This window comes from Panthera uncia, chromosome C2 (genome assembly GCF_023721935.1).
Source record: "Panthera uncia isolate 11264 chromosome C2, Puncia_PCG_1.0, whole genome shotgun sequence".
Lineage (NCBI taxonomy): Eukaryota > Metazoa > Chordata > Mammalia > Carnivora > Felidae > Panthera > Panthera uncia.
In genome coordinates, this window is record NC_064810.1 from 58,796,564 (window position 1) to 58,824,546 (window position 27,983).

The following is a 27,983-nucleotide window of genomic DNA, read 5'->3' on the forward strand; positions in this document are numbered from 1 at the left end:
GGAAATACAAATCAAAACCACCATGAGATACCACCTCACACCAGTCAGAAGGGCTAAAATTAATAAGTCAGAAAACAGTAGATGTTGGCGAGGATGTGGAGAAAGGGGAACCCTCTTACACTGTTGGTAGGAACGCAAATTGGTGCAGCCACTCTGGAAAATGGTGTGAAGCTTCCTCAAAAAATTAAAAATAGAACTACCTTATGACCTAGCAATTGCACTACCAGGAATTTATCCAAAGATAAATTTTTATAGCAATGTTTTATAGCATCACTAATAACAACAGTCAAATTATGGAAAGAACCCAAATGTCTATCAACTGATAAATGGATTAAGAAGATGTGGTTTAGTTTAATATAGTGCTGGAAGTTCTAGCATCAGCAATCAGACAACAAAAGGAAATCAAAGGCATCAAAATTGGCAAAGATGAAGTCAAGCTTTCGCTTTTTGCAGATGACATGATATTATACATGGAAAATCCGATAGACTCCACCAAAAGTCTGCTAGAACTGATACATGAATTCAGCAAAGTTGCAGGATACAAAATCAATGTGCAGAAATCAGTTGCATTCTTATACACTAACAATGAAGCAACAGAAAGACAAATGAAGAAACTGATCCCATTCACAATTGCACCAAGAAGCATAAAATACCTAGGAATAAATCTAACCAAAGATGTAAAAGATCTGTATGCTGAAAACTATAGAAAGCTTATGCAGGTAATTGAAGAAGATATAAAGAAATGGAAAGACATTCCCTGCTCATGGATTGGAAGAATAAATATTGTCAAAATGTCAATACTACCCAAAGCTATCTACACATTCAATGCAATCCCAATCAAAATTGCACCAGCATTCTTCTCGAAACTAGAACAAGCAATCCTAAAATTCATATGGAACCACAAAAGGCCCCGAATAGCCAAAGTAATTTTGAAGAAGAAGACCAAAGCAGGAGGCATCACAATCCCAGACTTTAGCCTCTACTACAAAGCTGTCATCATCAAGACAGCATGGTATTGGCATAAAAACAGACACATAGACCAATGGAATAGAATAGAAACCCCAGAACTAGACCCACAAACGTATGGCCAACTCATCTTTGACAAAGCAGGAAAGAACATCCAATGGAAAAAAGACAGTCTCTTTAACAAATGGTGCTGGGAGAACTGGACAGCAACATGCAGAAGGTTGAAACTAGACCACTTTCTCACACCATTCACAAAAATAAACTCAAAATGGATAAAGGACCTGAATGTGAGACAGGAAACCATCAAAACCCTAGAGGAGAAAGCAGGAAAAGACCTCTCTGACCTCAGCCGTAGCAATCTCTTACTCGGCACATCCCCAAAGGCAAGGGAATTAAAAGCAAAAGTGAATTACTGGGACCTTATGAAGATAAAAAGCTTCTGCACAGCAAAGGAAACAACCAACAAAACTAAAAGGCAACCAACGGAATGGGAAAAGATATTTGCAAATGACACATCGGACAAAGGGCTAGTATCCAAAATCTATAAAGAGCTCACCAAACTCCACACCCGAAAAACAAATAACCCAGTGAAGAAATGGGCAGAAAACATGAATAGACACTTCTCTAAAGAAGACATCCGGATGGCCAACAGGCACATGAAAAGATGTTCAACGTCGCTCCTTATCAGGGAAATACAAATCAAAACCACACTCAGATACCACCTCACGCCAGTCAGAGTGGCCAAAATGAAGAAATCAGGAGACTATAGATGCTGGAGAGGATGTGGAGAAACAGGAACCCTCTTGCACTGTTGGTGGGAATGCAAATTGGTGCAGCCGCTCTGGAAAGCAGTGTGGAGGTTCCTCAGAAAATTAAAAATAGACCTACCCTATGACCCAGCAATAGCACTGCTAGGAATTTATCCAAGGGATACAGGAGTACTGATGCATAGGGGCACCTGTACCCCAATGTTTATAGCGGCACTCTCAACAATAGCCAAATTATGGAAAGAGCCTAAATGTCCATCAACTGATGAACGGATAAAGAAATTGTGGTTTATATACACAATGGAATACTACGTGGCAATGAGAAAAAATGAAATATGGCCTTTTGTAGCAACATGGATGGAACTGGAGAGTGTGATGCTAAGTGAAATAAGCCATACAGAGAAAGACAGATACCATATGTGTTCACTCTTATGTGGATCCTGAGAAACATAACAGAAACCCATGGGGGAGGGGAAGGAAAGAAAAAAAAAAAAAAAAAAAGAGGTTAGAGTGGGAGAGAGCCAAAGCATAAGAGACTGTTAAAAACTGAGAACAAACTGAGGGTTGATGGGGGGTGGGAGGGAGGGCAGGGTGGGTGATGGGTATTGAGGAGGGCACCTTTTGGGATGAGCACTGGGTGTTGTATGGAAACCAATTTGACAGTAAATTTCATATATTAAAAAATAAAAAAAAAATAAAAAAAAAATAAAAGTTATCTCTCTGGAAAAAAAAAAAGATGTGGTTTATATATACAATGGAATACTACTTGGCAATGAAAAAGAATGAAATCTTGCCATTTGCAACAACATGGATGGAACTGGAGGGTATTATACTAAGCAAAATAAGTCAGAGAAAGACAGATATCATATGATTTCATTCATATGTGGAATTTGAAAAATGTAACAGATGAACATGGGGAAGGGAAGGAAAAATAAGGTAAAAACAGAGAGGGAGAGAAACCATAAGAGACCATAAATACAGAGAACAAACTAACAGTTGATGGGGATAGTGGGCTGGGTTAAATGGGTAACCAGCATTAAGGAGGGCACTTTTCGGGATGAGCACTGGGTGTCATATGTAAGAGATGAATCACTGGGTTGTACTCCTGAAGCCAAGACTACACTGTATGTTAACTAACTTGAGAATAAAACAATAAAATAAGGTTTTTTTTTAAAAAAAAAAGAGTATTATGCCACGTGAAATAAGTCAGAGAAAGACAAATACCATATGATTTCACTCGTGTAGAATTTAAAAAACAAAACAAATGAGCAAACAGGGAAAAAAAGAGACAGAGACAAGCCAAGAAACAGACTCTTAACTACAGAGAACAAACTGATGGTTACCAGAGGAGGGAGGGTGTGAGGGAAGGGTGAAACAGGTGATGGGGATTAAGGAGTGCACTTGTTGTGATGAGCACAGGGTGATGTATAGAAGTGTTGAATTACTGTACTGTACACATGAAACTAAGATAGCACTGTACATTAACTAGAATTTAAATAAAAACTAAAAAAGGGGACACACATACCCCTATATTTATTGCAGCACTATCTACAATAGCCAAATTATGGAAGCAGCCCAAGTGTCCATCAACTGATGAATGGATAAAGAAGACATGGTATATATACAGTGGAATGTTATTCAGCAATAAATAAAAAAAGAAATGAAATTTTGCTGCTTGCAACAACATGGATGGAGCTAGAGAGTATAATGCTAAGTGAAATAAGTCAGAGAAAGACAAATACCATATGATTTCACTGTTGTGTGGAATTTAAGAAACAAAACAAACAAGTAAAAGGGGCTGGGGAAGAAAGAGAGGCAAACCAAGAAACGGACTCTTAACTATAGACAACAAACTGATGGTTACCAGAAGGGAGGCAGGTAGAGGGATGGGTGAAATAGGTGAAGGGAATTAAGAGTACACTTACCGTGATGAGCACTGAGTAATGTATAGAAGTGTTGAATCACTATATTGTACACCTGAAACTAATATAACACTGTGTGCTAACTGTACTGGAATTAAATTTAAAGCTTAATTTTTACCAAAAGGGACTCAACCACAGCCTCATTTGCAAGCTAGAACAGTCAGGCCAAATTGTAACCCTTCTTAATAATCTGCTTTGCTGGGTCAACAAATATTTAGTTATCATTTTCTATGTGCCAGGCTCTGTCCTAGCATTCAGGGATACAGTGGTGAACAAGACAGTCCAGATCCCTGCTCTAACAGACTTTACATTGTACAGAGGGGAAACATATAAGCAAGCAAGTAATTAATAAAGCAAATAATTTCAGCTAATGACAGGAGGGAAAAAAACACTGTAGTGTGAGAGGGAATGGTTGGATTGGGAATCTACATTAGATTTGATTTGTTCAGCAAGGAAGATATCTCAGAAGGAAGACTTTAATAGGAAGAAGGAGCTAGCCATGTGAGAATCTGGGGAGAAAGTGGCCCAGGCAGAGAACAAGAGCAAAGGCCCTGGGGTGCCTGTGTGGCTCAGTCAGTTGAGCATTCGACTCGGACTTAGGTCATGATCTCACTGTTGGTAGGTCCGTGCTCTGGGTTGGGCTCTGTGCAACAGCTCCAGAGCCTGGGGCCTGCTTCAGATTCTGTGTCTCCCTCTCTCTCTGCCCCTCCCCCACTTGTGCTCTGTCTCTCAAAAATAAATTAAAAAAAAAAAAAAAAAACTCAAAAAAAAAAAAAAAAAGAAAGAAAAAGAGCAAAGGCCCTGAGGCAGGGATGAATTTGCTGTCTCTAGGAACAAAAGAGGTATAAAGAGAAGTTCTTCCACCAGACATACCAGGATCTGGGGTGTGCAATTTCTAGAGTCTCTGTCTAGAAGTAAGAGTATGTATGAAAGCACAAACACATCTAATCCCTAACTTTCCTCCTCCCTGACCAACCTCACATCCAAAAGGGAAGCTCATTTTGCAAGAAGACGGTGACTCACATTTTAATGTTTGATAGATGTTCCCAAATGATATATCTGGCTTTTTTAGTAATAGTTTTATTGAGATCTAATTCACAGACCACAAAATTCACCCTTTTAAAGTATAAAGTTCAATGACTTTTAGCATATTCACAGTTGCACAACTGTCTAAAACCACTATCTAATTTTCATCACCTCCAAAAAGAAACCCTGAGTTTATCAAGATTACAGGATACAAGATCAATATACAAAAGCCAGTTTTATTTCTATTCACTGGCCATGACTAATCCAAACATAAAATTAAGAAAACAATTCCATTTACAATAGGATCAAAAATAATAAGATACTTAAGAATAAATTTAACAAATTAAAGACTTGTACATTGAAAATGACAAAACATCCTTGAAAGAAATTAAAAAGGACCTAAGTAAATGGACATCCCATGTTCATGGTTTGGAGGGCTTAATATTAAGATGGTGTAGTAAAATAATGGCCCCTAAAAGGTGTCCACATTCTAATATCCAGAACCTGTGAATATGTTACTTTACATGGCAAAAGAGATTTTACAGATATGATAAAGTTATGGAGATTGCTTTGGATTATCCATGTGGGTATAATCTAATCACAAGGGTCTTTGTAAGAGGGAGGCAAGAGGGTCTAGGGCAGAAGGAGGATATGTGATGATGGAAGCAGGGCCAGAGCAACATACTTTGAAGATGGAGGAAAGGGCCATGAGTCCAGGAATGCAGGCAGCCTCCAGGAGCTAGACAAGGCAAGGGAAAGGGTAATCCCCTGGCAGCCCCTAGAAGGAATACAGCCCTGCTTCATACCTTGATTTTAGCCACAGAAGATGTACTTTGGAATTCTGACATCCAGAACTATAAGATAATAAATTTGTATTGTTCTAAGCCACTATGTTTGTGATAATTTGTTACAGCAACAATACAAACTAAAACACATAGCAACACTCCCCAAATGGACTTAGAGATTCAAAATAATCCCTATCAAACTCCCAGCTGACTTTCTTACAGAAACTGACAAACTGATCCTAAAATTCATAAGGAAATGCAAGGTGGGGAGACCCAGAATACGTAAAATACTCATGAAAAAAAGAGAACAAAGCAGAGGTCTTACACTTCCTGATATCAAAACTTACTACAAAGCTACATGATTGAAACTCTGGCACTGACATATAGAAAGACATATAAATCAATAGAATAGAATTGAAAGTTCAGAAATAAAGCCTTACATTTATGATCAATATATTTTTGACAAGGGTACCAAGACAATTCAACAGAGAAAGGATATTCTTTTCAACAAATGTGTTGAAACAACTGGGTATCAACCTGAAAAAAATGAAATTTTACCCCTACCTCACACCATATGAAAAATTAACTCAGAACAGATTAAAGATCTAAATATAGAAGCTAAATCTATAAAACTCTGAGAAGAAAACTTGGGTTTAAATCTTTGTGACCTTGAATTAGGCAACAATTTCTTAGATATGACACCAGAAGAACATGTAACAAAAAAATTAGATAAATTGGACTTAATCAAAATTAAAATTTTTACACTTTTATTTATTTTTTTTTTAATTTTTTTTTCAACGTTTTTTATTTATTTTTTTGGGACAGAGAGAGACAGAGCATGAACGGGGGAGGGTCAGAGAGAGAGGGAGACACAGAATCGGAAACAGGCTCCAGGCTCCGAGCCATCAGCCCAGAGCCCGACGCGGGGCTCGAACTCACGGACCGTGAGATCGTGACCTGGCTGAAGTCAGACGCTTAACCGACTGCGCCACCCAGGCGCCCCAAAATTTTTACACTTTTAAAGAACGCTATCAAGGAAGTGAATATACAACACATAAAATTGGAGAAAATGTTTGCAACTCATATATCTATCTGGTAAGAGTCTAGTATCCACATGATATAAAGAATTCTTACAAGCCAGTGATACAAAATAAATAAATAAATAAAATGGGTAAAGAGTTTGAATAAATATTTATCCAAAGATCTACAAGTGGCCAATAAACATATGAAAAGATGTTCAACATCATTAGCTATCAGGGAAATGAAAATAGAAAAAACAAGGAGATACCACTTCTTACCCACTAGGCTAGCTATAATATTTTTTTAATGGAAAACAACAAGAGTTGGTAATGATGTGGAGAAATTGAAACTCCATACATTGCTAGTAGGAACATAAAATAGTTTCTGCTATAAAGCTTCTGTGGAAAAGTTTGGGGAAAAAAAACCCACAAAACAGTTACCTCATACTTAGTACATCTGTACCTAGGTGTATACCCAAGAGAATTTAATACATATATACCCAGAAAAACTTGTACATAAATGTTCATAGCAGTGTTATTCATGATAGCCAAAAAGTGGAAATAATCAAATGTCCACCAAATGTAAACATATAAATTAAACATGGTGTATCCATACAAAGAAATACTGTTTAGGGGCACCTGGGTGGCTCACTCAATTGTGTCCAACTTTGACTCAGGTCATGATGTCACGGTTTGTGAGCTCGGGCCCCACATCGGGCTCCGTGCTGACAGCTCAGAGCCTGAAGCCTGCTTCAGATTCTGTGTCTCCCTCTCTCTCTGCCCCACCCCGTTCACACACTCTCTCTCTCTCTCTCTCAAAAATAGACGTTAAAAATTTTTTCACATAAGTAAATAAATAAATAAATAAACTAATAAATAAATAAAGTAATAAATAAAATGAAGGAATATTACTTATACATAAAAGACCAAAGTATTGATTCATCCTACCACACAGATGAACCAGAAGCCAGTCAAAAAAAGACCACATATGCTATGATTCCATTTATGTGAAATTTCCAGAACAGGCAAATTTACAGAAAGTAGATTCGTGGTTGTCAGAAAGTGTAGGAGTGGGGAATGGGGAGTGACTGCTAATAGGTTTTAAATTTCTTTGGGGGGGGGTGATGAAAATGTTCTGGTTACAGTTTTGTGAACATATTAAAATGCATTGAAATGTGCACATTAGAGGATGAATTTTATGATGTATGAATTATCTGAAAATAAATGAATCTGAAAATAAGTAAATGAATTTATGTATGTATGTACATGCCTAGGAGCAGAATTGCTGGGTCAGATGGTAAGTCTGTTTCACTTTCGAGTTTTTCAAAGTGGCTGTACCATGTTACAATCCTGCCAGCAACATATCAGAGTTCCAATTTCTCCACATGCAAAGGCTTGTTTTAAGAGATCCTAGCAGACAAATCTGCAACAAATGTAAAATGCTGAAGTTTTCATGGTCTTAGGAGCATGTGTATGTTCTTGTTTACAGATTTCAAAGAAAATCCATTGATGGAAGCTTTGGTTCCAGTGATGGTAAGAAAAGTCCCTGGTAAGAAAAGTCAATTCGAATGATAGAGAGCGTGCGGCAACATCCCATTTAGCACTTTTGTCTCTCTGACTTTCATCATTGCCAAACCCTCCCTTGGTTCCTATCCCACGGACTAATCTAATCTACAGTCTTTCTAGAGAAAGCAGAGCTAGTGAGAACCAGTTTTCAGAGTTGGTAAGTACTGAGATATGGAGCTCCTACTAAGACCCTTTGCTTAGAGTGTCCCTTGCAATTGTCCATGGCTCATTTATCAGCCATTCATCTTCTTTAGAAGTTTAATCTTTTATAGGATGTAAATTGTTCACACCTATTTCATCCCAAAGCCAACTTGCGAACAATAAGAATTTATTGTCTCAACTCTAATACACAGTTCAATTTTCCCAAATTGAAATAGAGGCTTTTTTGTTATTGTTCAAGTGGCTAAAAACCTGAATTATTTGAGACTAACAAGTGTAATAACTTTGGGAAATCCAGAATAATTGATTATTTGACCATTGTAATGTGCCCTTTCCTCCACTCTGATAATTTGAACAAAGAAACTCAATTACCTGATCTTTTTATAAAAATTTTTTAAAAATTAAATGTCCTCATTTTTTTAAATCAAGAAATAACTGACATGTAACATTGTAAGTTTTGAGTATACAACACAATGATGCAATATTTGTATATATTGCAAAATGATTACCACGATTAAGTCTAGTTAACGTCCATCACCACACAGAGCTACAAATTTTTTCTTGCGATGAGAACTTTTAAGATCTATTCTCTTGGGCGGGGGCAGGGGGTGGGTGTTGCGCCTGGGTGGCTCAGTCAGTTAAGCATCTGACTTCAGCTCAGGTCACGAACTCGAGGTTCGTGGGTTCAGGCCCTTCGTCAGGCTTTGTGCTGACAGCTCAGAGCCTGGAGCCCGTTTCAGATTCTGTGCCTCACTCTGTCTCTGCCTCTCCCTTGCTCGCACTCTGTCTCTCTCTGTCTCTCTCTATCTCTCAAAAATAAACATTAAAAAAAAAAAAAAGATCTACTCTCTTAGGAACTTTCAAATACACAATATAATGACCAGCCTGTGCCTTATATCCCCAGGACTTAGTTATTTTATAACTGGAGGTTTACACCTTTTGTAAATATCCTCATTTTTAAAAAGTCTAAGCATGAGTTACTCAGTGTTCATAAGTTATTTGGCACAGAGTGATGATTTAGAAAAGGAACGATGAAATGAGACTTGATTTTTAAGTCACATGCAGCAGATGTTCAGTTCTGTGTTTTCCGTACTTAACTGAGCCCACAGAGTCTTAGAGAAACACAAATTGATCCCCTACCCACCCACCAGGAGCATTTCTCACTCTGCTTCTCCTGCCTTCCTTTGACTTTTGTCTTCCTCAATGTCAGCATGTTTATTTTCCAGCCACCCAGGCAATTGGTTTTGACAACATTCAACTAGCAATATGAAAGACTATCAAAGGACACCTGCTCCAGGGTCTTTAAAATACTAAGTGCTACTTTCTCTTTTATTCGTAAAATGTTTAAATGAATTTGTCTTCTCTCTGGATCTCATCCTTTTTCTTCTAGTGCTTTCCAAGTTTTGCTCTTATTTTAGGTCCCAGTTGAACTTAGAAAGCCTGATTAGTCCAATCCCATTGGTGCTCTGTGAAGGGATGGTCCGTTATTTTTATTGTATCAGTGAAGTATTTTATTACCGTATTGATAATTGAAAGAATTTCCGTGTTCAGAAGAGTTTCTTGAACAGTGAAGTGTAGGTAGACAGAGCTGAAACTTTAGCTCAGATCATTATCTAAGATCAAGAAAGCTCTGAAAATTAGCTCTGAAGGGACCCTTCAGATGGCAAGCAGAAGTGAATGAGTGACAAGAAAAGAAAGAAAGAAGAAAAGGAGGAAGGGAGGAAGGAAGGGAGGGAGGAAGGAAAGAAGGAAGGAAGGAAGGAAGGAAGGGAGAGAGGGAGGGAGGAAGGGAGAGAGAAAGAGAGAGAAAAGAAAGGGAAGGGAAAGGAAGAAAAGAGAAAAGGAAAGAGAAAAGAAAAGAAAAGAAAAGAAAAGAAAAGAAAGAAGATGGAAAGAGGGAGAGATGGAGGGAAGGAAAGAAGATAAGAGTAAAGATGCATCAGTTAGGAATCACATAGCTGCAAATAACAACAAATTATATCTCAAACCACACTTAAACAATATAGATGCTCGTCTCCCTGGAAGTTGAACAAAAGGGTGCACTTAGGACTGACTGAGTCTGGTGGCCCTGGTCCTTTCCCCTGCCATTCCCTTGGCTCTGCTTTAATTCCAGTGCCAGTGGTGAGATGAATCACTTTGACACCCTCACCTGACAATGTCCAAAGGGAAGGACTTTTTTCAGAAGCACCCAGTAACTGCTCATGTTTCATTGGCATAGAGTGGATCATTTGCTTGTTAAACCAGTCACCGCAAAGGAATAGATTTACCTACAGATCAATCAAGCCTCCTTACAGAACTAGGATGAGATCATCTTCCTCTAAGACTGGTGTTTCTCAAACTCAACGTTATTGACATTACAGGCCAGATAATTATTTGTTGGGGGGGGGGGGCTATCCTGTACATTGTAGGATCTCTAACTCCATTCTTCACCTCTACCTACTAGAAACCAGTAGTACACTCCCTCCTTGTGACAACTAAAAATGTCCCTAGACAATGTTCTCTTGGGGGCAAAATGGTTCCCCCACCCCTACCCCCAATTGGGAATCACTGACTTAAACACACAGACTGCCTGATGAGGATACCTGGACAAAATCCCAGCTAAGTTAGGAAGTAGGGACTAGGAGTGTTCATCACAAAGGACTTTGAAATAGGGAGGAAATACAGCACCTTTGTTATGTGGACAGGCTACAGGGAGAGAAGGGACATGACAAGTGAAATGAGACCTAGATGTGGGAGACAAGAGCAGAGCAGGCACACTCTACTCTAGGAAAGAACCTAAGCATATCCAGTGGAGCACTGAGAAAGCAGCCTGGAGCAAGAGACACAAGCAAGTGAAGGGCACTGAAATGAATGTGAGACATTCAGGGGAGGAAGGTTTGCAGAGAAGCAAGGATATAGAAATGTCTTTCTCGGGACCCCTGGGTGGCTCAGTGGGTGGAGCATCCAACTCTTGATTTCTGCCCAGGTTGTGATCCCAGGGTCATGGGATTGAGCCCCTGTGTCAGGCTCCACACTGAGCATGGAGCCTTCTTGAGATTCTCTCTCTCTGTCTCTCTCTCTTTCTCTCTCTCGACGCCTGGGTGGCTCAGTCGGTTAGGCACCCGACTTCGGCTCAAGTCATGATATCGTAGTTCATGGGTTCGAGCCCCGCATCAGGCTCTGTGCTGACCACTTGGAGCCTGGAGCCTGCTTTGGTGCTGTGTCTCCCCTCTCTCTCTCTGCCCCTCCCCCATTCATGCTCTGTCTCTATCTCTCAAAAATGACTAAACATTAAAAAACATTACAAGAAAAAAAGTCTCTCTCTCTCTCTCTCTCTCTCTCTCTCTCTCTCTCTCTCCCGTTCTCTGTCTTCCTCTCTCCCCTGCTTGTGCATGCTATCTCTCTCAAGATAAGAATAAAAGTAAAAAGTTAAAAAATATTTCTTTCTCTCCCAAGGGCCAGGATCAGTGTGACTTTGGGGGCTACAGGAAGTTCAGTGGAGCTCAGAGCTACAGGAAATGCCCTGGGGGGCTGCTAATCAGAGAAAATGCTAGGAGCAGTGTCTGAAAGGGAAGGAGGATCCCATTAGACTTGGCATGGTGTCCACCCAAATCAGTGTGGACCTAGACATCTGAGGAGCTGGGCCTGATGCTTTCACCTTGCCTGTGTTTCACGCAGAAAACATGGAGCCAGGTCCCTACAGGCTGTCAAATTGGTGGCAGCCCTGTTTTAGTTACATAACAAAAGGAAGGCTGCATTTGGAGTATCTGTCAGCTCCCCTGTATTTGTTTTTCTTTCATTTGCCTGCCATTCTTTAAATTCTCTTTGAAAAATATTGACATTGGTTCCGATTGTGCTTAAAACAAAGAGATGTCTTTCATACTTCACGGGATAAAGATGGAGATAATTTCGTGGAGCCAGGTGAATTGGAAATAGTGTTTGAAAAGACTTTCTTGAGGCCATGAAGGCATTTTTTACTGTATTCCCCACTCATCACTTAGCACTGAAGGCAGGGACCTCTGGGGTATTGTGAGGGGTACTAGGAAAGGCTCTGTGCTCTAAAAACCTTTAGTGGCCCTGTCAGTGAAAAATCCCACATTTCACATCATTGTAAAGAACCTATACAGAAATTCAGCCACAACTGGAGAGAAAGGTGAATGAAGTATGTCTCACAGGCTTCTGGGACCACATGAGCTGTCAGCATGGAACCTGAGGGTAAGAGAGGGTTACTGTCTCAAGTGAGAGAGCTTAACAAACGTGACAAGTTGTTAGATTTAAGAACCCAATGGCCAATCAAATTCTTCCCTCCATGGAGCCATTACCAAATCAGCCTCTTAGCAAAGAGCAGGGTGCAGAGGGAATGAAGACAAGCAGTGTGAGTTTGGAGGAGTCAAGGAGCATAGGCCACCATCAGGTTCTGTGGCAATGGGTCTCAAACTCTAGTCCTGATGCTTCTTTTTACAAATTTTCTTGGCTTTTCTTGCCACTTTTTCTTTAAGAGAAATCTCATTTTTGTGGTTTTCCTCATTCTCTCAACTTAAAAACAAAACAAAACAAAAACCTCCAGACTCACTTTGTTTATCTTACCCCACTGCACGTGCCATTGTGACCCCAGAGAAGGGGAGAGGTTGAAGGCTACCACAGCAAGAAGACAAGGCAGAGAAACTCTTGCAAGAGAGAATGAGGCCACTTCTTTGAGCCCAGTGGGATGGTGGGAGGAAAAAGTGACCAGCTAAACATGACGTGTATTTCTTCCTCTCCATGCTGGCATCTGGAATGTGGCCATGGAGTACTGATAGGTTACAAGGAGTGCCAAAAACAGAGATTTTACCCAATTTGCCACTGGGGACTCAGGATGCCTGTCCTTTTATTTTTTTCCCCTCAGAAACATTCTCTTCAATAGATACGCTTAACGTTGGTGGCAAAATTTTACTAGAGTAGAAAGGCTTCACTGTATATGGTTTATATTTAAAGTTTATTCATCTTTCTGCAGAGAGGACTTCTAAAACTAATGTGCACTAAGGAGGTGGGCCAGCTATGACACCTGGGCCATGCTCCCCTGTATTCCATCCAGGTGGAGGGGGACAACGAACCAAGACCCTGGCCAGACCCTCCCAGCAGAGAGAGTTTCAGTAGCTCTCCCACCATTTGCTGGAGTTTGAAGGCTGGATCTTTCATATTCGAGTTGCCCTTTTATTTTTTTTAAGTGTTTTTATTTATTGATTTTGAGAGGGACAATGTGCATGTGCATGTGAACAGGGGAGGGGCAGAGAGTGAGAGAGAGAATCCCATGCAGCCTCTGAGCTGTCAGTGCAGAGCCCATCTCGGGCCTGAATCCACAAACCATGAGATCACGACCTGAGCCGAGACCAAGAGAGTCAGATGCCTAACCAACTGAGCTGCCCAGGTGCCCCTAGTTGCCCTCTTAAACCGTGGTTTTTGTCAGCGCCCCAAGGTACACAGATCTGTTCATGGTCCCTCCCACTGTAGTTCCCATAGTGCCCTTCCTTACCATGTCTTTGTTTTTCTTGCTGTTCTATCTTTACTTGCGCAGAAGCTACTCAGGCAGCCCTAGGTTCTTCGGGAGGAATTGCTTTATAAATGGGTGTAGATTTGGTGTGTCCGTGGAAGAGGTGAGCTCAGTGTCTTCCCATGTTGCCATCTTGGACTGGAACTCTCTCCTCATCTGTTGAGACTAGTTGGGATAGGTAGCCTATTGGCATAAAACTGAAATTTTCCAGCAGCTAGTTCCCATCATCTCTGACTACCTCTTCAACTTCCAACCTCCTGAGTCCAGAGACAGAAGGCAAGACAATTATAAATATGAAATCTGAAAGATCCAAACATGCTCAAAATGAAGTAAAGTTTTTCTCCTCATGTTGAGCATTTAATATTAAAAGCCAACATGCAAACATATCTTATGCAGTGTAAGTAAACAGATGGCAAAGGGCTCATGCTCAGAGAAAAAGATGCCAGAATAACTCTCTTCATTAAGATGAGCTCATTCACAACTTTATATGTTTACTTATTCCCAGCCAGAACATCTTGGTCTGTCCTATAAACTGATATTTTGTGTTTAATTCTTTCTAAATACCATAGAGTTAAATATAAATATAACTCTCCTTCTGGGAGCATACTTGAAGTTTGGGAGCCAATGTTCTGGTTTTTTGCATTCTGAGAAGGTCTTAAACATTAGAAAAATTAACAGAATACTGGTATACAAAGTTGCCAATCTCATATTTAAATTGTGCCTATAAAGTCCACAGAGTTAGGGGCGCCTGGGTGGCTCAGTCGGCTAAGCGGCCGACTTCGGCTCAGGTCATGATCTCGCGGTCCATGAGTTCCAGCCCCACATCGGGCTTTGTGCTGACAGCTTAGAGCCTGGAGCCTGCTTTGAATTCTGTGTACCCTACCTGCCCACCCCCACCCCCGCCACTCTCTGCCCCTCCCCCACTCATGCTCTGTCTTGCTCTGTCTCTCAAAAGTAAATAAGTGTTAAAAAAAAATTTTTTTAAGAGCACATTTCTTAAAAAAAAAGTCCACAAAGTTAAAACATCTTTATGTTCTGGCACTTGTCTTGCCCGTGAAAATCTTGGTTCTCTTGTCCATCCTAGAATTAGTGATGTTGCAGATGCCTCAGAGTGAAAATGGCTAACAACCAGATTAGAATCACAGCTTGCTCAATCATGAGCCAGAGCTAAGTACAGAAATCAGCGACACATCCAAGTCTGAACAGACCCACACAGCTGGCTTTTGCTTTTTAATGAAGTGTCACCTAAAAAAACAGCGATTGTTTTTGTTTGCTCACTAGCTTTGATTTTAGGTTTTGTGGGTTTTTTTCTCCTTTGTTTACACCCACAAAAACATTGCCTCCCACAAACCATTTCAACCTCCTGTCATAACCAAACTCAAGCACTTTCCTATGCACACTTCTGCCTCTCGTGGTAGAGGGCTTCTCAGTAGCACCAAAATGCCAAAAATTCTGAATTTTATGATTTTAGTGTCATTCTTCACTTCCTATTTACACATTTAATAATTTTAAAATTACATCTTTATAAAAGGACATAGGGTAATGGTAGAACTTATATGTAATGTAGATCTTACATCTACAGATTTAATCCCTATCAAAATACCAACAGTAGTTTTCATAGAATTGGAACAATAATCCTAAAATTTGTCTGAAAACACAAAAGACCAAACAGCCAAAGCAATCTTGAAAAAGAACAAAACTGGTGGTATCACAATCCCAGATTTCAAAATATACTATAGAGATATAGTAACCAGGGGCACCTGGGTAGCTCAGTTGGTTAAGCATCCAACTTTTGATTTCGGCTCAGGTCACGTGTCATGATCTCACAGTTCGTGAGTTCAAGCCCCATGTGGAGCTCTGCACTGACTGTGAGGAGCCTGTTTGGGATTCTCTCTCTCTCTGCCCTTCCCTTACTTGCTCTCTCTCTCTCTCTCTCAAAAATAAATAAATAAACTTAAAAAAATATATATGTGGTAATCAGAACAGTGTGGTACTGGCATAAAAATAAGACACATAGATCAATGGAACAAGATAGAAAGCCCAGAAATGAGCCCACACTTTTATGGTCAATTAATCTACAGCAAAGGAGGCAAGTATATACAATGGGAAAAATACAGTCTCTTCAGCAAATAGTGTTGGGAAAGCTGAATAGCTACATGCAAAAGAATGAAACTGGGCTGTTTTCTCATACCATACACAAAAATAAACTCAAAATAGATTAAAGACCTAAATGTGTGACCTGAAACCATAACATTTCTAGAAGAAAACACAGGCAGTAATCTCTTTGACCTCAGCCTTAGCAACATTAGCTATGTCTTCTCAGGCAAGGGAAACAAAAGCAAAAATAAACTATTGAGACTACACCAAAATAAAAAGTTTCTGCACACCAAAGGAAACCACCAACAAAACAAAAAGACAACTTATTGAATGGGAGAAGATACTTGCAAATGACATATCTACTAAGGAATTAATACCCAAAATATATAAAGAACCTATATAGCTGAACACCATAAAAACACATAATTCAATTTAAAAATGGGAAGAGGACATGAACAGACATTTCTCCAGTGAAGACTTACAGATGGCCAACAGATACATGAAAAGAGTGCTCAACACCACTCATCCTCAGGGAAATGCAAATCAAAGCCACAATGAGGTATCATCTCACACCTGTCAGAACGGCTAAAATCAAGAAGGCAAGAAATAACAAGTGTGGGTGAAGATATGGAGAAAAAAGAACCCTCATGCACTGTTGGTAGAAATACAAACTGGTGCAGCCACTGTGGAAAACAGTGTGGAAGTGCCTCAAAAAATAAAAGAATCAGGGCACCCAGGTGGCTCAATCAATTGAGTACCCAACCTCAGCTTACGTAGGTTCACGCCCATCAGGCTCTAAGCGGTCAGTGAAGAGACTGCTTTGGATCCTCTGTCTCCCTCTCTCTCTGTCCCTCCCCCACTTGTGTGTTCTCTCTCTCTCTCCCTCTCTTTTTCAAAAGTATATAAATATAAAAAAATTAAAAATAGGGGCACCTGGGTGTCTCAGTTGGTTAAGCATCTGACTTCAGCTCAGGTCATAATCTCGTGGTTCATTAGTTCAAGCCCCACATCGGGCTCTATGCTGATAGCTCGGAGCCTGGAGCCTGCTTCAGATTCTGTATCTCCCTCTCTCTCTGCCCCTGCCCTGATCACGCTCTTTCTCTCTCTCTCTCTCCTTCTCAAAAATAAATAAACATTCAAAAAAATTTTTTTAATTTAAAAATAGAATTACCATATAATCCAGCAATTCCACTACTGGGTATTTATCCAAAGAAAACAAAAACACTAATTCAACAAGATTTAGGCACATCTATGTTTCTTGCAGCATTATTTACAATAACCAAATTATGGAAGCAGCCCAAGTTTCCATTGGTTGATGAATGGATGAAGAAGATGTAGGGTGTGTGTGTGTGTGTGTGTGTGTGTAATAGAATATTACTCAGCCATAAAAAAGAATGAAATCTTGCCATTTGCAATAATATGGATGGACCTAGAGGGTATAGTGCTAAGTGAAATAAGTCAATCAAAGAAAGATAAGTACTATATGATTTCACTCATATGTGGAATTCAAGAAACAAAACAAATGAACAAAGAAAAGGACAAATTAAAAAAACAGACTTTTAAATACAGAAAACAAACTGGTGGTTGCCAGAAGGGAGGTGGGTGGGGTTACAGGTGAAATAGGTGATGGGGATTAAGAGTACATTTATGATAAGCACCGAGGAATGTACAGAATTGTTGAATCATGTTGCACACCTGAAACTAATATCACACTGTTTGTTAATTACACTTGAATTAAAAACTTTAAAAGAGGGAGTTTGAGCTTGAAAAGAGACAAATATGAAAGACACTGAGGGAAATGACCCAATAGAAAATCATTGGTAAGCAGTAGCAGACAACCTAAAAAGCAAATGTTGCCCTTAGATGCTTCTTTAAAGTATCAGCTTATTATAGTGGAGATGAGAACAAGTCTCAACCTCCTTGTCTTTTTGAAAGATATTCTTGAATACTCCATGAAAGTAACATGCTCGCTGCCAGTTATTCATATACTGGAAGAAAATCCTGGTGTTGTTTTTCAATTAAGAAGATAAGTTTTGGGGCACCCGGGTGGCTCAGTCAGTGAAGCGTCCAACTCTTGGTTTCTGCTCAGGTCATGCGTGATCTGAGGGTTTGTGGGTTCGAGCCCCACATCGGGCTCCGTGCTGACAGCACAGAGACTGCTTGGGATTCTCTCTCTCTCTCTCTCTCTCTCTCTGTCCCTCCAACACTCTTGCTCTGTCTCTCAAAATAAATAAAAAATAAACATTAAAAAACAATAATAAATAAATAAATGAATAAATAAAAAGAAGATAAGTTTTGACTGAAACTAATACAACAAACCACTCTCGGTGCCTCTCTTTTGTTATTTTAAAATGGTGAGAACAGTACCCACCTCATTGGGCTGTTGAAAACTTAAATGAGTAAATTCTTGAAAAGAAATTAAAAGGGTGTCTGACATGCAGTAAGTTCTCCATAAACATCAACTAGCATCAACAACCACAGTAGTGAGATGCAGTAGTTCTATAATATATAATAGCAGCGAGAGCATTAGTTATCATAGCAGTACTAGAGGTGGGGGTCATAGTAAGTAGTACTTGTTATTGTCAATAGTATCCAGCAGCAAAGCTCTGTGCTGTAACTACGACCAAATCTGTCCTAGAACGAAGAGTCAGTCAAGTTGTACACATCTCCACATGACATTATTGGGCACAAAAAAATTTAATACCTCATACTTACGGGTCTGAAAATAACCTGTTTCTTTGTCTTGAAGTTGGATGAAAAGCAAAGATGGTAGTGAAACCACGTTCCATATTTACAGGTAAGCCCAAGAAAGGCCAAGGTACATCTACTTTCTTGAAGTGATGAGAAATCTGTCAAGGAATCTCCAGGCCTAGGAACAGTGCCAGGGAGTCTGCACTCTGAGGGCCTGGGAACAACCCTGCCTGCCAGGAATGCTGTGTTAGTTAAAGACCTTGGCTGAGCCAGCTCTTGGCTAAGCTGCCAAAAGGAGAAAGGAAATTGAGTCTCCAAGGCCATCTCTCATCACCTGACTAAATATTTTGAACTCAGGATTTAAATATTTTCCTTTCTTTTTTCTTTTAAGTTTATTTTGAGAGAGAGCAAAAGTACGAGCAGAGAAGGGGCAGAAAGAGGGGAGCGAATCCCAAGCAGACATGGGGCTCGAACTCATGAACCCATGAAAACACGACCTGAGCAGAAATCAAGAGTCTAACGCTTAACCGACTGAGCCACCCAGGCGCCCCTTAAATCTTTTTCTTCATGAAGGAAATGAATGGACACAAAAAGACTAAAAGATATGATAAAGCCTACAAATTGGCCTGAAAAACCGTGAATGATTTTACTGCCCACCAGCGGAAGGAAGTTTGAGAGGTGGATGAGGAGAGCTGGCTGTGGTAAATGATGAACCAGTGAGGCTTTTGGTTCCGTTGTGCGGGTTACATACTGCAGCATGAACGCAAACTGTAACAAACTGCATTTTCAATGAAGAAATGGAAATACATTTACAGTGAGGGTATCATAGAATATCCTCAGTTATGTGTCTTCACTGAAAATCTATTTCTCTGCAATAAGAGACTGACTGGGTAACACACAGACCTTTCTGCCTGTAATGTGATACAAGCGATCTCACTTCAGAAGGAAGATACTATACTGAAATGCCCACCAGCCTGACAATATCCTAGATCCTTGACAAAGCTCAGGAGGCGTAAGAAACATTTTCAAGCATCTCCGCAGATGAGTGTGGCTCCTGGAAATATTGTAGCATGAAGTCAGAGTCAGAGAAACTGCCTAGATACCCTGCTTAATTGTGGTTTCTCCTCTCCTTGTTCAGATCCACCTAATTCTCGGAGGTGAATAAACTCAGTGAATAGCATCTTGCCTAACAACCAAGGAGAAGGTTGGAAGCTATTTCTCTCTGATATTGGTGGTGACATGGCTCCAGATGACTGCACCAGACACGGAGGGATGAGTTCACTCCCTGTGCTACAAGGAGTACTTCAGTGGAAAAGTTTGGGGAACATTATCTTAATTTATCTCTCACTGCCAACAAAAATTTGGCAACAGATACAGAAATATCTCTCAAAATATCTCATATTCTTCCATATCCTTAGTTCAGTTTTCACCATTGATTGCTCCAAGGAGTGCTGTGATTTCCTCCCTATCTGGACTTATCCTGCCAGTGGTTAAGGTGCTGCTAAATGCTATTTTGAAAGCCTCCACATTACAGCGGTTTAATGACAGATACTTCTGTGTTTCTGTTCAGTGGTGACCTTCCTCAAAGTGATTTCAGGACCTGTGCTCTTTTGTTCTTGTGATTCTGCAATACTTTCACACAGGAACTGGAAGATTTTTTTTTTCTCTGTAGAGTGCCAAATAGCAAATATGTTAGACTTCACAGGGCCGTATCATCTCTGTCACAACTGCTCAATGCTGCCACCATAGCCAAAAGCAGCCATAGACATACCCAAGTGGCTGTGACTGTGTTTCAACAGGACTTCATGTATGAGTACTGAAATTTGAATTTCATGTGATTTTTACCTGTCATGAAATCTTTTGATTTCTTTCCCCAACCATTTAAAATATTTATTTTCCTGTCCAAGATTTTACCTAAATTTAGGTTAGTTAACATATACTGTAGTTGTGGTTTCAGGAAGAGAGTTTAGTGATTCATCACTTGTATATAACACCCAGTGTTCATCCCCACAAGTGCCCTCCTTAATACCCATCACCTATTAACTCATCCCCCCACCCGCCTCCCCTCCAGCAACCCTCAGTTTGTTCTCTATAGTTAAGAGTCTCTTATGGTTTGCCTCCCTCTCTGTTTTTTTTTTTTTTTTTTTTTTTTTTTAATTTTTGGGACAGAGAGAGACAGAGCATGAACGGGGGAGGGTCAGAGAGAGAGGGAGACACAGAATCGGAAACAGGCTCCAGGCTCTGAGCCATCAGCCCAGAGCCTGACGCGGGGCTCGAACTCACGGACCGCGAGATCGTGACCTGGCTGAAGTCGGACGCTTAACCGACTGCGCCACCCAGGCGCCCCTCCCTCTCTGTTTTTATCTTATTTTATTTTTCCTTCCCTTGCCTTATGTTCATCTGTTTTGTTTCTTAAATTCCACATATGAATGAAATCATATGGTATTTGTCTTTCTGTGACTGACTTATTTCACTTAGCATAATACACTCTAGTTCCATCCACATCATTGCAAATGGCAAGATTCTATTCTTTTTGATAGCTGAGTAATATTCCGTTGTGTATATATAAACCTCATCTTCTTTGCCATTCATCAGTTGATGGACATTTGGGCTCTCCATAATTTGGCTATTGTTAGTGCTGCTGTAACACATTGGGTTGTATGTGCCCTTTCAAATCAGTATTTTTGTATCCTTTGGATAAATACTTAGTGCAATTGCAGGGTCATAGAGTAAGTAGTTCTATCTTTAACTTTCTGAGGAACCTCCACACTGTTTTCCAGAGCGGCTGCCCTAGTTTGCATTCCCACCAACAGTGTAGGAGGGTTCCCCTTTCTCTGCATCCTCACCAACCTCCATTGTTTCCTGAGTTGTTAATGTTAGCCATTCTGACAGGTGTGAAGTGGTATCTCATTGTGATTTTGATTTGTATTTCCCTGATGATGAGTGATGGTGAGCATTTTTTCATGAGTCTGTTCACCATTTGTATGTCTTCTTTGGAGAAGTGTCTGTTCATGTCTTCTGCCCATTTCTTAACTTGATTATTGATTAGGTGTTGAGTTTAATCAATTCTTTATAGATTTTGGATACTAGCCCTTTATCTGGTATGTCATTTGCAAATATCTTCTCCCATTCCATAGATTGGCTTTTAGTTTTATTGATTGTTTCCTTCACTGTGAAGAAGTTTTTTGTCTTGATGAAGTCATAATAGATAATTTTTGCTTTTGTTTCCCTTGCTTCCAGATACATGCCTAGTAAAAAGTTGCCACAGCTGAGGTCAAAGAGGTTGTTGCCTGTATTCTCCTCTAGGATTTTGATGGTTTCCTGTCTCACATTCTAAAACCATTCTTAGTTAAAGGGTTATACAAAAATAGGTAGCAGGCTAGATTTTGCCTGTAGGTCACAGTTTGGTGAGTTTTATATTGGACTGATGATTCAAGCTACTTAGAGTTGTGTTGTTTTAGCAACTGGACATGAAGTGTTTGCTTTTCTTTTTAACAGGCTCTGGAAATATGGCGGTGTCACATCCCATTGCTGCCAGCACCCCTGAAGGAAGCAATTATGGGGCAATAGGTATTGCCTACTATGAGTCCATTCATTGAAGTATTTCTTAATTCTCCAGAGAATAGGATAAAAAGGGCCTTCCAGCCACTATTAACTGTGTGAGTGGGCAAGGCAGTCATCGTCTAGGATTGTCTTCTCTTTATAAGAGAAATTGGTTGGAAGATCTGGAAGGCTCCTTCCAGCTCCAACCTTCTCTAGTTTGTTATTCTGTGCTAGCCACACTTGAGCAGAATTCCCTACCATGGTTGCCATCAACTCCCAAAGTCCGTGTGGGGATGTTTTCATACCCGGCCTGAGTTTAGGGCATGAACAGTATGTCAGAGCCGGTGTCAGGGAGCCTGAAATCAATTGACGAGCTCTTTCATTCTCAGGTTTCAGTGGAGTAAGGGCGATCAGAAGACTAAGGCTGTGCTGCAGGTGAACATGGCTGTAGCCTGACAATCGTTCATTTTGGCTAACTTCATAATTGAACCTAGTCATTCACATGGCAAACCCTCAATGTTCATTGTGTGGCCTGAAAGAGACAGAATTCCTGTGGGTCTGTGAATGGTTTGCTTAATATGTCAGGGAGATGGGCTGGAGTCCTTCTTCCTACTCTGGTGTACTGTAACTTTGAGAAGCATGTGGGTTTCATGCAGGCTACTTATTTCTGGCTCTGCAAGAACAGGATTTTTTTTTTTTAACTAACTGAACAGAAGCAATAAAACAGAAGGTAGGCTCAGCTCATGTGCTCATCAAGCTGTACAAATTCCCATCTGCTCTGGGAAACATTCATGAGAACACAAGGATTCTTCTTCCTGAGAGTGTTGTTCTCATTATATAATCATAGATGCGGCATGTGGGGGGTTTCAGTGTACAAATACTTTACCCACGAGCAATGTATAGCTGCTGGATATGCGTGTGCTTACACGGGTCTGTGGTCGATGCTATACATAACTGTGCATGTGTATGTTTATATATTTATGTTCATATTGTAAAATATGAAACATGACATATAAGCATAATCTTATTTTTTGCATCCAAGTAGTTAACAGAGCAGTTGCCTTTATGTTCTTAATATGCATTCAGCCCTAGAAATAGACAATTTAAATATAAAAATAGGAGAAGCGGCAAAGTAGAAGTCCATTGAGGAGGAATTAAGAGAAAGAACATGTGTTGTGGGTAAGGAGTTCGTTTTTACCAACACAACATCTTCAAGAATGAGTCAGCACTGCTTTTTGCAGAGAGGGATGGACTGCATGGGTTCTTCCTAGCTTCGGAAGGCAGATGAGTTTTCTCTCTTTCAGAGGAGTCAAGCTCCAGTCCTGGCAGGCAGATGTCCTCCTCCGATGGTGGGCAGCCATGCCAGTCGGACACGGACAGCTCTGTGGAGGAGAGTGACTTCGACACCATGCCAGACATTGAGAGTGATAAGAACATCATCCGGACCAAGGTACCTCTGCCTGGCCGTACTCTTGGCAAGGGCAGAATGTTCAACAGTCAAATACACCTTCAGCAAAGGTCTCAGTTTCCTTTATTTTTTCCCTTCAAGGGAAACCATATTTCCCTGAGGGCTTTTTAGATAAAATATAACTACAGACTAAAAGCAATACCCTGCTAATTAACATTTCTTTCTGGAGGAAGAAGGTGAGAGAATTAAGGAGAGCAGTGCATTAAAACACTCAGGGTCTGGGGGCACCTGGCTGGCTCAGTCAGTAATTCATGTGACTCTTGATCTCTGGATTGTAAGTTCAAGCCCCACGTTGGATGTAGAGATCACTTAAATAAATAAAACTTAAAAAAAAAATACTCAGGGTCTGAAGTGGATCCACCAGATGAAAGAAAAGATTCATGAGGGGTATACCTGGGAAAACTCTCTGTTTCTGTACCTATCATCCCTCAGGAATAAAGCTCATTTCTTTTTGGCATATATTTATTTTATTGTGTTGTATCCAGTAAGGGATATGAAAGTGGACTGCACAGTTTCAATCGTATAATTCAAGAACCACACAGTGGACATCCCCAAAAATGGCAAAACCAGTTCCTGAGATGTAAGAAGCAGTTGAGACTCCCAATAGGTTTTTCTACATCAGCCAATTCTTACTATTTCAGAGAAAATACTAGGGTATGTATTAGGGTATTCTGGGAAAAACAAAATTGAAAAAAAAGTTTATTGAATAATTTTAATCCCTAGCAATGGATTGGATTGAGAATTTATAAAGCTTTCCTTTGTGTGTCTTCCACAAAAAAAAAAAAAAAGCCAAGTACATGTTTTCATTCTTTTTTTATTTGATATTTTAGATGTTCCTTTACCTGTCAGATCTGTCCAGGAAGGACCGGAGGATTGTCAGCAAAAAATATAAAATTTATTTCTGGTGAGTAGATGGCCACTAGGACCATGGTTCCCTTAAGTAAAATGAAAATTTTCTTAATAAAAGCCATGATCACTTATGGCACACCTTTCAGTTTAATGAGGCAAAGATATAGATGCTTCAAGGATTCATGCCACATTCTATAAGAAAAACAAAAATAAACTACAAAAAGCAGCCAGCCCTAAATTAAATACATAAAAGTAAAAATAAGAATGGTAGTAAAGTGGGGGGATGGGCATTAAGGAGGACACTTGTTGGGATAAGTGTTATATGTAATATGTTATATTGATGGGATGGGTGTTATATGTAAGTGATGTAAGTGATGAATCACTAAATTTCACTCCTGAAATCATTATTACACCATATGTTAACTAACTTGCATTTAAATAAAATTTTAAAATTAAAAATAATAAAAAACATGAAAAAAAGTGTTCATAGTGATTAAAAAGAATCATAAGAATAGTAGTAGAATCCCATATGTTTAGGGAACACACTCAATCTGTTTCCAGAAAGGCAACCTAACAATAACATGTCACTATCTTCCATGGGACACGCTAAACTGAAGCCATTCCATCTTCTCACCCAGACTTGCTCTTACAAAAGCCAATGATTTCAGGGACTAGATGTCTACAGCGTCTCAGAGTAGCTGCGAACCACACTGAAAGGAAATGATACCACAGCCAGTGCTAAATAGACCCTGATGCAGCCTCTCTCCAAGCCAAGAGGCTGAGCTGCCTAGCAGGGGACCCCTCTCCCCTCAGAAATCCCAGGCTGATGCTGTGATAGCTCTTTCCATTTTTTTCTCTTGAAGGACGCCCTTTTACTTGGATACAGGTATTCGAGGGAAGCAAGGGACAGTGGGGGCCCCATGGAATTTCATAGTGGGACCATCATTTTGGAAGTAAGAGTTATGTAACAGAGCCACATCCTTTCATGTGATCCATCTCCCGTTACTTGCGCTCTGGTCACTTTTAATCGAAAACATCTAACATCTAATCTAAAACAACCTAAGAAATAGGCCCTCATCAATAATTTGGTTAAAACAGAAGCAGGTATCATTTACAGTTTTACCAATGTTTGTAGGGGTGGGAGGCTGAAGAAACGGGAACTGCATAATCAGTTTCCGATTACTTTTGCAAGTTAATTAGAGAGTTATGGAGTGGAAGCGTTCTTATGTTAAAAAATTGAGCAAAAATTCCATTGTTAATTTGGAAATAACTATTTCTGGTTCTTTCTGGCTGCTTAGGAACATCATCACCATTGCTGTGTTTTATGCACTGCCTGTGATCCAGTTGGTCATCACCTACCAGACAGTGAGTACCGCCCAGAACCCCAGAATCCCAGCTTTCGTGCTGCAGGGAGAGATCTTTGCTATGACTTGCAGAGAAAAGTCTATGTAACTTGATCTCAGTCCAAGAATTAACTTCCGATTTCGTCTTCAAATTAGACATCTCCGTTGCTTCATCTTTGATGAATCTTTAAATCTAGTTCCCAACTGTTTTATCACAGAGGGGCCTGGGACCTCGTTATTATTTTGTCTACCAATCTGAAGTCATTACCGTAAGCTCATTCAGTCATAATATCTATCAACTATATCTGTTATTTACCAGTCTGAACTTCTGATTATCAAGGGGTAATGAGCGGAGTAAATAAAGTTCCAGTCAAAACAAAGAAACCTGGTATTTAATTTAGCCTGTGCCCTCTCATTGAGGGTACTTTTTATAAAACTACAAACAGCTTCTTAAAAAAGGGTAATAAGTTTTTAAAAAGCTAATAAGATCATAAAATTGAGAAAATATAAAATAAGAACTAAAATAGAGTAAAAACAAATAAACAAAGATAATAATTAAAACACCTTGAGAATCCCCATTGCGCCTTCATAGAACCTTGGGTCCAGATCACATAATGACCTTCTCTAGCATTTATTTTATGCAAGAAAGCCTACGTAGAAAGCACAAGGGGCTGATGGTGTTTCTAATGCAGTGATTCTCACACTTTGATGTGCATTAAAATCACCTGAGGAGCTTTGAAATCCTGGTGTCCAGGCTATACCCTATACCAAATTAGGTCCAAGCCCCTGAGAGTAGAACCAAGCATCAGTACTGATTAGACCCCCAGTGATTCTAATGTACAGATTTCTAAGTTTGAAAGCCATTGGTCTAATAATTTGGCCAGTCTCTTACTCACTATGTGATAAGGACAAGGACTTTCATGAGGTTTGGGCACCACTGCTTATAATCTCCATACTCTCTTACTACTCCAGGGCCCTGTCAGAAGATACCGCTGTGCTATGGTCTAGGAAGGTTCTTAATGATAGAGATGGTGAGAAAAATGGAAAACTGAACACATGCTTCCTCCCGTCCACATGCCCTGTGGTTATCACTCCTACATAGAGAATGGGATAGCTCCATACCCTCCCAACATGCATCCAGAAAATAGAACATATCATGACGGTCCTAGTTAGCCTGTGCTGCGTAAAGGCAGTAGACAATGACCCGTCCCCTGCTGAGAAGGAACACTGGTTATATGGTAAATCACTGTGAGCATTGCCTGCCTTTTGTGGTTTCAGGGTGGGCTCAGTAGATGGAGAAAAACTGCATCTGCTCCTCTCACTCTTGATTTTGCAGGTGGTGAATGTCACAGGCAATCAGGACATCTGCTACTACAACTTCCTCTGTGCTCACCCATTGGGCGTCCTGAGGTGAGCCCTGGCCTCTGGTTGCCCATGAGACGTTTAGAGATTCCTTTCTGTGAGATGCGATTTCAGTTTTTAAAAATACTAAACACTGGGGTGCGTGGGTGGCGCAGTCTGTTAATCGTTCGACTCTTGGTTTCAGCACAGGTCATGATCTCACAGTTCAGGAGTTCGAGCCCCCTGTCAGGCTCTGCGCTGACAGCTGCAGGGTCTGCTTGGGATTCTCTGGCTCCCTCTCTCTCTCTGCCCCTCCCCCACTTGCTCTCTATCTCTCTCTCTCAAAATAAATAAATAAACATTTAAAAAAAATACTAAAAACAACTATGGATTACTACCCCAGTCAAGGGTAAGGAGGGATGAAATCAAAAAGTTGAGACCAGATATCTTCCTTTCATTCCTGTATAGGGGCCTCAGGAAACATTCCTAAGAAGAAGACAGGGACATTTTTGAAAACATCAGGTCCTAGCTGTGACGACACTCATCCACGGGCATGAGCTGCTCATATGTTAATTCACTGAACAACCTCATAAGATAGGTAGGATTAGCATCACTTCCATCTTCAGATGAAGACACTAAGGCTTAGAAAGGAACTTGCAGAAGGTCCCTCAACTATTAGTGATGCCAGGACCTGAACCCAGGCCTGCTGCCTCCAAGGCCATGGTCTAGCCACCAGAACATAGTGAAGTGGAAAGAACAGACTTCTTGTTCCAGAACTGAACCAGCCTCAGTTTCCTGAAATAAAGCAACTGACCATGACCGGCTGACACGTCACTATTACAGAGCTGAATATTGACACACATAGCATGGGTCCATCTATGAGAATTCCCTCTCACGGTGTAGCTGAAACACTTGGCCAAACTGCCCATCTC

At 40.2% G+C, this 27,983-nt stretch overlaps 1 protein-coding gene across 2 annotated transcripts in view; it reads left to right on the forward strand.

Moving 5' to 3' along the window:
- The window catches only part of SIDT1 (SID1 transmembrane family member 1), a 113,088-nt gene that overhangs the window by 65,926 nt on the left and 19,179 nt on the right, over positions 1–27,983 (forward strand). For both annotated transcript variants that reach the window (XM_049628192.1, XM_049628193.1), the window contains 6 exons: positions 7,975–8,018; positions 22,006–22,077; positions 23,355–23,500; positions 24,349–24,422; positions 25,666–25,732; positions 27,047–27,120. In XM_049628192.1, the coding sequence (XP_049484149.1) occupies positions 7,975–8,018; positions 22,006–22,077; positions 23,355–23,500; positions 24,349–24,422; positions 25,666–25,732; positions 27,047–27,120 (477 nt within the window). The remainder of the gene's footprint in view (positions 1–7,974; positions 8,019–22,005; positions 22,078–23,354; positions 23,501–24,348; positions 24,423–25,665; positions 25,733–27,046; positions 27,121–27,983) is intronic.